The sequence below is a fragment of the Crocodylus porosus genome, unplaced genomic scaffold, assembly GCF_001723895.1.
Source record: "Crocodylus porosus isolate Cpor-Errol unplaced genomic scaffold, CroPor_comp1, whole genome shotgun sequence".
In the NCBI taxonomy this organism is placed as follows: Eukaryota; Metazoa; Chordata; order Crocodylia; family Crocodylidae; genus Crocodylus; species Crocodylus porosus.
In genome coordinates this window covers 88,391,388-88,400,960 of record NW_017728886.1, presented here as the reverse complement: position 1 = coordinate 88,400,960, position 9,573 = coordinate 88,391,388, and the positions used below count along the sequence as shown (strand labels likewise).

The following is a 9,573-nucleotide window of genomic DNA, read 5'->3' as shown; positions in this document are numbered from 1 at the left end:
GAGAGATATCGGTACCCATAGTGACCAGATAAAAATGAAATTACTTTAATGAAGTTGTAAAATTAAATATGCTACGCATGCCATTCTGTGACCAAACAGAACCAGTACCACGCAAGTAAAAATAACCCCCCTTTTTATGAAACCTGAGCAAACAAAGACAGCACAAGTGCCAACTCATTAATTATTCATGCTTGGCGTATAACTTTGAAAGAATTTCCGCCCAAAGCAAAGAACTGCGTATACACTCAAGAAGAACAGATCGTGCATCTCTCTGCCTACGTTATCTTTCTGGCGTATCTCCATCTTGCCAGCCCATTTATCTCTCTATCTCTGGTGTTATCTTTCTTATCAAGAGCTCTCAGTAATCTGCAGACTGCAACGGCTTATGTGAATCACTCGGAATTGTAACAAGCAACTCTCTTACCCACCCTGTAAATGCTGGGTAACATGATATCTGCATGCTGTAACTGAATAAATCAACTCCTCTGCCTACGCTGCAAGCCATCAGTAGCATAAGTAAAATAAACTTTTCTATGTAACCACCACGCTGTGTTTAAATCCCTCTGACTCCTGCTTACTGTTATCACCCACCTGCCCAGTCATAAATCTCCCTCCTCGCGCCAAGCCAGTCGTGCCGACCCAGGCTCGCAGGTCAAGGGTGCACCAGCATTAGGGGCGCGACACAGATTTTCTTAATTTGAGTCCACTGTTGAGTTCCTGACCAACGCACCACTTTGTGCCAGGTATTCGGGGAGCTTCACAAACCTTTTTGGCATGCCTGGAAAATAAAAGTTGACTTCTTTCTGTAATTTTTCTGCCATGCCTTGGTGGGAGAATATAGAAACTGAGAGTGTAAACTGACGTCAATGACTTACAAGTGGGATTACAGCAGTACTCCTGCTACAAAAGTATTCACTTAGAACCAAAGTAGATTGTATTTAAAGTCACTTTGATAAGTATGCTGGCTATTACATAGTCCATTTTAAAGTCAAATCTTCCATAAATTCCTCACAGCTTCTAGACTTTTTCATCTGGATCAGTTGCTGCCTTTTGCTTTAAGAAGAGAATTCACCCTGCTCTCATTGATAAGTCTTCTCTACTCGTACCCAAGCAGCATCTCATTCTCTCAATATTTTAGAAAAGTTCTGTGCCTTCGCACAGATTTCAGCAACTGTGCTCAGCCACTTCTCCACTCTTTGTCCCCTTCTGGGGAAGTAACTTTGCTGTTGGTGGTTTTTCACTGTTTCCTCACTTCAGTTAGTTCTCATTTTCTTTCTTTTGTTTGGTGTGGGAGTTTTCAGACTGAGCAATGCAGCCTGATGACATCATTTCTCTGTGCTCAGTTCTCCAGCTCCCAGTGAGTGAGTGCTGTAAATACCTCTGTAACACGGTTGGAGTTAGTCGCCTTGTTACATGTACCTATGAAGTTGTGAACTGTGTCTTAGTACCAGTAGTCAAGGGAATTTGCTCAAGTGATCTTTCCTAACAAAACATCAATGATATGCATATCCTGGCCCAAATGGTCCCCCGTTGCCCAAAAGGATAGAACCTGGTCCAAGTGATCCCCCGTTGCCCAGATGGATAGATCATAATGGTTCACTGTCAAACACATCCAAGAGTCTTTGGCTGGCAGCTCTTCCTTCAAGAACACATCCTCTTCCCCCACTGTGCCACTTATACATTGCTCAGTTGTTCTGGGGGTCCATTTGGTGTGTAGGGAAGGAAAAATTAGGGTTTGTCCATTCAGTGTTTGGCTAAGTGCTCCACTTTTTAAAGATGAGTGACTGACGAATTTCCAGAGGTATAGGAGGGGATCAACCAAAATCCCAGACTCCTAAGTTTTGGGAGGACACCAGGTTACAGGAACCTGGTGTATTCAGCATAGAAATGTAGTGGGGATATTAATGCTGCCCTACTCAAAACCAGGTGTGAGTGGATTTTGGACCATTGTGACTGTGAGATCACTTCATGGTTCTGGTGCCTTGATGTCTGGCATAGGTGTTGTGCTAATGGGAGGTATTGAAATATAGCGCTGGTGCCCCACACCCACATTTCAACCTTGGCTTATTCCAGAGTGCGGTACATTGATGGGGTGATACTTCCTGGTGTGCCTATTCACTGGTCCAGTAAATGCCAGTATTTGAACCCCTGGGAGTATGGCAGTTTTCTGGGATCATTTTAAACCGCACAAGTTCTTAGTGGATGGGTGGGATATGACTTATCACCCCCCTCCACCACCACCCCTGCTCTTGTTGCAGGCCAAAAGCTCTGCTGAGCCTACGCCCAACCCATGGCCTCCTGAGCCGTGTAGGAATTGAATTGTATATAGCAGGGCAATTACAATGCTAATAGATTCTATTCAATGGGCCTAGGTATTCAGCCAACACCCCTAGTGAACCTTGATGGTGCTGTGTGGTGCAAAACAACATGGCTTCGATGAACCCTGATGGAGTGAGTAAGGAGTACCAAATGCTGTTGGATGCCCTGGTGATGTCCTTGGATGCACCTGATACTATAGACATGCAGCTACTGACCGCAACGCACCTGTGATGACTGTAGATATTGTAGGGCTTACTGCCACTGCCAAGAGTTCATTTACCTACAGGCGGTGGCAAGATGGATCTCAGCCTCAGATCACCCAGTCTACCAGAAGATTGAGCTTACTTTTCTTGTCTGCCATGACTTTGTTGGTACAATGTTAATAGGAGGCAATACCCCAAGGTGATCCTTCAGGTCTTGATATCTGTCTTCTTTTGTGGGGCTCCATACCCCCACTTTACCCCACCCTAGCCACTCCAGATGGAATTTGAAGTTCCTCTTCAGCCTGGTTTTTATGGTGCCCGATGGTCTAATGTTCAGCCCTCTGTACCCTGCCACCTGGATGACTGTAGTCTTAGTCTGACACACACCCCATCCAGGGGATGCCTTAGGCTGGGCTAAAACACCTCAAAATACAACTGTTTCAGTCTCTCTTTAGATTCAGTCTGTGTCCCCTTTACCCAGGGATCAATCTCTCATATCTAAAAAAACAGTCAATCTAATGCTGGTCAGTACAGATCCATGCAGGTCTGCTGGCGAGCCTACACAGTCCCTGGTAGGATCTCTTGTCTCAGCACAGTGAAGGCCCACCAGAGAGGCTCTAACCTGAGAAAGAAGTCTTCCTTGCTTCCCTCCAGGATCCTCAGCAGCTACTCCACTTCAGCACTTCATCAAAATCCTTGTGTAGGCTTGCCTCTGCATGCCTTCTTCTTTGATCGCTCGTGCTTCATTTCTCTTGCAGGAATGCTCAGCCACCCCTCTCAATAGCTTGCAGGGAATCGACACTCTCTGCCCCTCTCCGGGGCTGGAAATACCTCCTGGCAGCTTCCCTCCTCCAATCTGGAGCAAAAGCATGCTCTGGAAATGTTGCTGTGATTACTTTTCCTCTTTTCTGGTTTCCAGCTGCAGCCTCGCCATCTGTTCACACTGTAAACTCTGTTTACTTTCATTTTCCCTCTCTGTCACTGCCGGCCACTCTTTCTCCCTTAGTCTCAGCTTCCCAGCACATAAGGTGCCGGGGGCTCTGTTTACCCTCTCTCACTCCTTCACAGCACTGTATACTGAACTTTCTACAAAGTTGCAAAGACAATATGCACCCAGAATCCCTGATAGAGTGATCCATGGTGTTGCTGTCCCCCCACTTATCATACCAGTCGTGGATTACCTCCTTCAGCCCTAGCTCATGAAGCCATATGGATCCGCAAAGCATGGTATTCAATTATCATCTGAGCAAATGCAGGTTGACTGTTGAATGCACCTTTGCCTGCCTCAAAGCACGGTGTAGGTTACTGAACTACAGGCTTGAGTTGGAGCCAGAAAACATAACGGCTTTGATAGTGGCAGCCTGCATGCTCCATAAGATTTACGAGACCAGAGGAGAGGTTTTGAGCATGTCTTGGACAGAGGAATTGTGGGAAGCATAGGGCAGACAGAGACGTGGGCAGGTAGCACACCCTGCCACCGTCAGCACGGAGATGCTGGTCAGGTGGCCATTGTGCTGAATTGCCTAGCCACACATATGATAGCCACTGCTGATGGAGTTGATTCTCTTTAGGCCAGGGGTGGGGAACCTTTTTCCTATTGTGGGCCACTGACCCATAGAAAAAAAATCAATCACAGCCTATACACAAGTAAAAAGTAACTTTTTTAGAGAGAAGCATAAAATATTTTAGTCACTCACTTTAGTGTGATGGCTGAGGTTGCTTTTCTTTGGTGAGTTTTGTAATGCTTGCTGGCTCTAGAAAGGTCGCTACTCGCAACTGGTTCTTCAAATTCACATCTGTTAATCTGGCACACAGGTGGTTCTTCACAAAAGAAAGCCTTGAAAAGAACTGCTCACAACAGTATGCAGTCCCTAATAGCAGTGCGATTTTCAGCGCATCTCTCCTCAGGTTTGGAAATTCATCAGCACTTACATGGAGTCTGTAGAGTTCCGGCAGAGGCAGGTTCTTATATTTAGCCATAAGTTCACTGTTGATTTGCAGTTGTATGACTTTCTGTTGAAAGTTTTTGGGTATATTGGCTGCTTCAACAATGAACAGCGTGGCAAAAATGTTTAATTCAAGTTCCTTCACTTTTAGTCTCGAAATCACTCACAACATTTCTGAAGTAAATTTTTGTACTCCCTTGTGTACTCTGCTGTTGATGCAGGTTTTTGTCCCTGGAGGGTTGGAAAATGCACCATGTTGCCCTTTTCCAGTTGCATTTGCCACAGCTTTAACTTAACTTTGAATGATTTTACGTTTGACAAAAGGGAAGTAAGAAGCTGGTTAGGACCTTGCAATTTTACATTGAGCTCTGTGAGGTACTGAGTAATGTCAACCATGAATGCCAGATCACAGAGCCACTTTGGGTCTCTCAGCTCAGCAACAGGTTTTCCCTTCATCTCTGTGAAAATGTTCACTTCCTCCTTCAATTCATAAAACCACTTCAGCATATTCCCTCGGCTCAGCCATTGGACTTCACAGTAGTAAACTAAATCACCATACTCCAATTCAAGGTCCATCAATAGATCCTTAAACTGACAGCTGTTTAATCCTCTACTGTTAATAAAATTAATGCTTGATACTACTATCGACATTACATTGTTCAGTTGCACTGAATGTGTGCACAGATTCTCTTGATGGATGATGCAATGACACACAATTGACTTACTTGGATCAAGGTTGAGGCAACCTATTTCTTTCTTGACTAGAGAAATTAATCCCTTCTGATATCCAGTCATAGCTGGAGCACCATCAGGAGTAAGACCACTTCATTTAAATGATAACTGAAACCCTTGCACTGCTGATGTTACCTCCTCAAATATATCTTCACCTTTGGTAGTGTCATGCATTGCTGCTAAAGAAAGCAGGTCCTCACAAACCCCCAAACCAGGTGTGATTCCATATGGAAAAACAGCCAGTTGAGCTGTACTCATTATGTCTGTTTCATCAATAGCCAATGACTAGAAAACTCAAAATCAGTTGCAGAATCTTTTAGAGACATTTTAATATCCTGAGCCAAATCGTTAATTCGATCTGAATCTGTCCCGTGAGATAAGCTCACACTCTCAAATAATTTAAGTTTCTCTGGAGCCAATAAAGCTGTGGTTGCAATGATGCACTCCTTTACAAACGCTCCTTCTGAATGAGGCTCAAGTGCTTTTGTGATAAGTTTACTCACCATGTAACTGGCTTGAACAACACTGTCCATCTCCTTCCTTGGTTTTGTGAAAATTGTTTCCTGAGCAGTCAAATTCTTCTTAAGGGCTGTAATTTTGTCCACATGCACCTGTCCTCAAAATTTCATATTTGATGTGCTTTGTGTTGTAGTGTCTTTCTAGGTATGATTTTTTTTCATGACAGTAAGCACTTATCCACAAATCAGGCACAGGGGCTTGCATGGTTGGGGGAGGCAGGAGTCCAGGGCTTGGTGGGGCTGCCTGCTAAAAGTCCAGGAATACCCACAGGTCTGATTGTACTGTGAGCTGGTACACTCATGTCCACTGTGGCAAGGATGGTTAATGGGTCCTGAAAATTTCCCTTGCTGTCCAAAAAGATGTCCTTAGCAAAAACTGAGGAGGTGAGTTCTGTCCCTGTTGAGTGCAGTCTGCTCTGAGGCTTCAGTGTACCACCTTAATGGACTGTAATGGGTCCTCAATGTTCCATCGCTGTTTGTAAAGCCGTCAAGCTTTTGCAACAACCGTGGACTCAATGCAATGTTCTGCTCCTCCAAGTAATGCCAGTTGTAACTTAACTGCCCCCCGAAACACAGGTGGATTAACATATGAACCACCTGGGACTGTGAGCCCAGGGGCCCCTGGCTCAGCGTGGACAAAACCGGCAGCCAGGTCAACCTAGGCATGAGCAAGGTGGCAGCCTGTGGCTCCTGGGTACTGGATGGGGAGGCACAGTCATGCCAGTGGCAGGGAACAGAACCAGGCACAGTGCATGGCTGGAACCTGCTAGCAGTAGGACAGCCCCAGTGCAACTAGGTCCCGGGCTGGCCCAGCTGCAATCCTGCACATTGGCTGGATGATGCTACAGACAGAATGAGCCTCAATGCAATGGCGGGGGGAGGACCCACCACCAGAGCTCAGTCCATGCCGCACGTGCTTGGTGGGCAACAGCTCTGCACTTCCAATGCTGACTCCATCGTGGACCTCTGGGTGGGAGAGGCCATGGCTCCTGCCCCAGGCCTAGGGGGTAGCGCATCCCATTCTGGCTGCTACTCCCACTGTCCCAGCCATGGATGAAGCTTGTGGCTGCAGGATAGGGCATGGGTTGGGGGTAGGGTCCAGGCCATGGGGGATGGGCCCAGGGGTCCAGGACACAAATTAATCTTAATCCTCCTCTGAGAACCCCTGCTTTCAAGCAGCGTTGCAGCTCTTCAGTTCCTCCTCCCCCCCACACCTGCTGAACTCAGCAGAGTGAAGGGCAGCAGGCTCCGAACTCGGAACCACCTCAAATCAGGGACTCTGAGAAGAGTCCAGACTGCTGAGCTCAGCAGCTGCTGAGCGTTCCCTGGGATCCAGAATCACAGCAATGGGCAGTGGTCACATCATCTGCTCAATGCATATGTACCCCACCCCAAAAGGGTGTGTTCCTGCATTCGTATTGCCACAATCCTGGACCCACCCATGGTTGTTACTGAATTAACATATACATGAGAGGCACAATAATCTACATATTTCAAAACTGCATTTTATTCCATCACTTACCATCTTTTTAATATTTATTTTGTGTCCTTCCCACACACTATTTTGTACAAATCATCTTGGACTCCTCCTCTCTTTCCCCTCTTTGAAATGGCATTGGGACTAGAGTTTCCATTTTCACATCACATAGTGATACCTATTCTGATAGGCTAGTGCTTAGTTATGGACAGCTTTCACCTAATCAAGTATGTATTCTGGGTTTTGAGGCCTGTAAAATAAATATTGACAGCATGTATAATATTTCTGGCTCATTTTTGCTAATTATTACCTAAAAGAGTTCTGTCCAATTTGCAGCCCACAGGCTGAAGTTTTATAATAATAAATATTTACAGCATTTATAATGATTCTGGCTTGTTTTTTCGGTTTATTATTTAAAAGAGGGCTGTCCAACTTGCAGCACACAGGTTGATGTGTTAATTGGCTGCTTCTCCCTCCACTGTTCATTTTGCTGCTGCCAGAGTCTCTCCCCTCTCTTCCTCCAGCTTCTGCTTCCTGCCTTTGCCCTGAGGACAGGAGGAGCCCGGGGAATCCACGTAATCCGTGCATCCAGGGAGTCCAGGTGCTGGGTTGGGCAGGCGGAGAGGGGCTGGGAATCAGCACAGCCCACACAGTGGGCTGGAAGTGGGGAGGTTCAAGGGAGTCCATGCAGCCTGAATGGTGTGTGACCCAGGGGGCCTGCAGCTGTTCAGGTGTCAAATAGCCTTAATTCAAAAGAATACATTCAAAGTTCATGTGCCTTCCACTCACCCAAATACTGTAGTATGGAAGACAAGTTACGAAGGAGAGTAATGCTAACGCAGGGGTGGGCAAAATGCAGCCCATGAGCTGGATGCGGCCCACCAGGCCATTCTATCTTGCCCATGGGGCCCCTAAAAATTTAGAAAATTGATAATTATCTGCCCCTGGCTGCCTGTCATGCAGCCATCGATTGCTTGCCAAAACATCGATTGCCTGCCCCTGCTAACAGCAGGTAAACTTGTTTTGGAGCACAATAACTTTTTGCTTAAGGCGGCTTCCACTCAGAACAAATGCCAATAAATCAAGACAGCTGATAGCTGTTATACTCAAGGTGATTTCATTGCCATTTTCTAACTGATTATTCTCATTCACATGCTCTATGTAATAGATCCTAAAAAGATGATATGGAAGGAAACAAATGATTATGACAGTTAGGAAAATCAAGCTTTTTATATGAGCCCAGAATTCTTGATGTGACCAGATAGAGCCTGAAAGCCTTTTCACCACCCTGAGAATGATGAAGATTTGTAAAGCCAAAAGAATGCAAGTGATGCAGGGTACAATCCCAATCATGATATAATTCAGTACTTTCACATTGCCTTGCTTTAGTTCTTCTTGGAAATTAAAACATGTGGTATTTTCATATCTCCCAAAGTTCCCATATTGAAAACAAAACACGGGCACCACAATGAGAGAGACTAGAGTCCACACGGCAGCACTGGCCCCCACTGCATGAAGCTTCGTATAGAACTCCACCTTGTCCTTCCACTGGAAGAAGATGAGCCACCTAATAACCAGGGTGACAATGTAGAACAGAAAAGTCAGGTACATGTGGATGTGAAGTGTAGCACTCACTGCTTTGCAAAAGGGCAGTCCAAAAACCCATTTCCCATTAATATAGTAATGAAGCCGAAATGGCACTGTTAGGAGGAGGAGGCTGTGCACCATGGCCAGGTTCACGATTGCGGTGGTGGTCACTGACAGAGTGTTCATTTTAACTAAAAAAAATGACATTGCAAGGACTCCAGTCACACCTCCAGTAAAGGCTACTGAATACACTGTAGTCAGTATGGTCTGTGCAATTCCAAGCTGAGTGGTATTGGACGCTGGTGCCTCCTCAGTCATGTTCATGAAATCTCTCTCTTGCATTCTTAAGAAAATAGAGAGAGAAAAAAAATCAATGTGATTAAATACTGAATCTGGACTTGTCCACAACCACATTCTGGCTCCAGTGGTACAAACATAATCCTAGTGGGTCTGGGTTTATTTTATTCTTGGGATGGAATTGATTGTATCTATTACGGAAATATTCTGAAGGATGAGGAAAGAACAGCTCTAAAACCTGGATTTACAGCTTTCTCAGGCGTGGAAAAGATAGGAGGAAATTCTTCAACTTATTAAAACAGTACCAGGCTACTAGGCATAAAACTAAAAATAGTTATGAAGTGTTATTATAAAATCAAGGCAGAATAACTTCTTGGCCAGATTACTTGAGTGCCAGATTTATTTGCCATCTGTTAAAAAGGCAACTCTTTATTCCTGAAGAACTACATAGGTATTGCCACAGACATGACACTGTGCTAGAATACTGCTGCTTG

At 45.2% G+C, this 9,573-nt stretch overlaps 1 protein-coding gene across 1 annotated transcript; it reads right to left on the bottom strand.

Moving 5' to 3' along the window:
• Window positions 1–8,086: 8,086 nt before the first annotated feature.
• On the bottom strand, window positions 8,087–9,393 carry LOC109322769 (probable G-protein coupled receptor 141). Its single transcript, XM_019553993.1, has one exon. It carries the CDS (start codon window positions 9,194–9,196, stop codon window positions 8,198–8,200), a length of 999 nt encoding a protein of 332 aa, XP_019409538.1. The 5' UTR covers window positions 9,197–9,393; the 3' UTR covers window positions 8,087–8,197.
• Window positions 9,394–9,573: the final 180 nt, after the last annotated feature.

Bases quoted from the DNA above. Each gene is read 5' to 3' on its own strand.
- LOC109322769 (XM_019553993.1), bottom strand. From the start codon at position 9,196: ATGTGGTTGTGGACAAGTCCAGATTCAGTATTTAATCACATTGATTTT.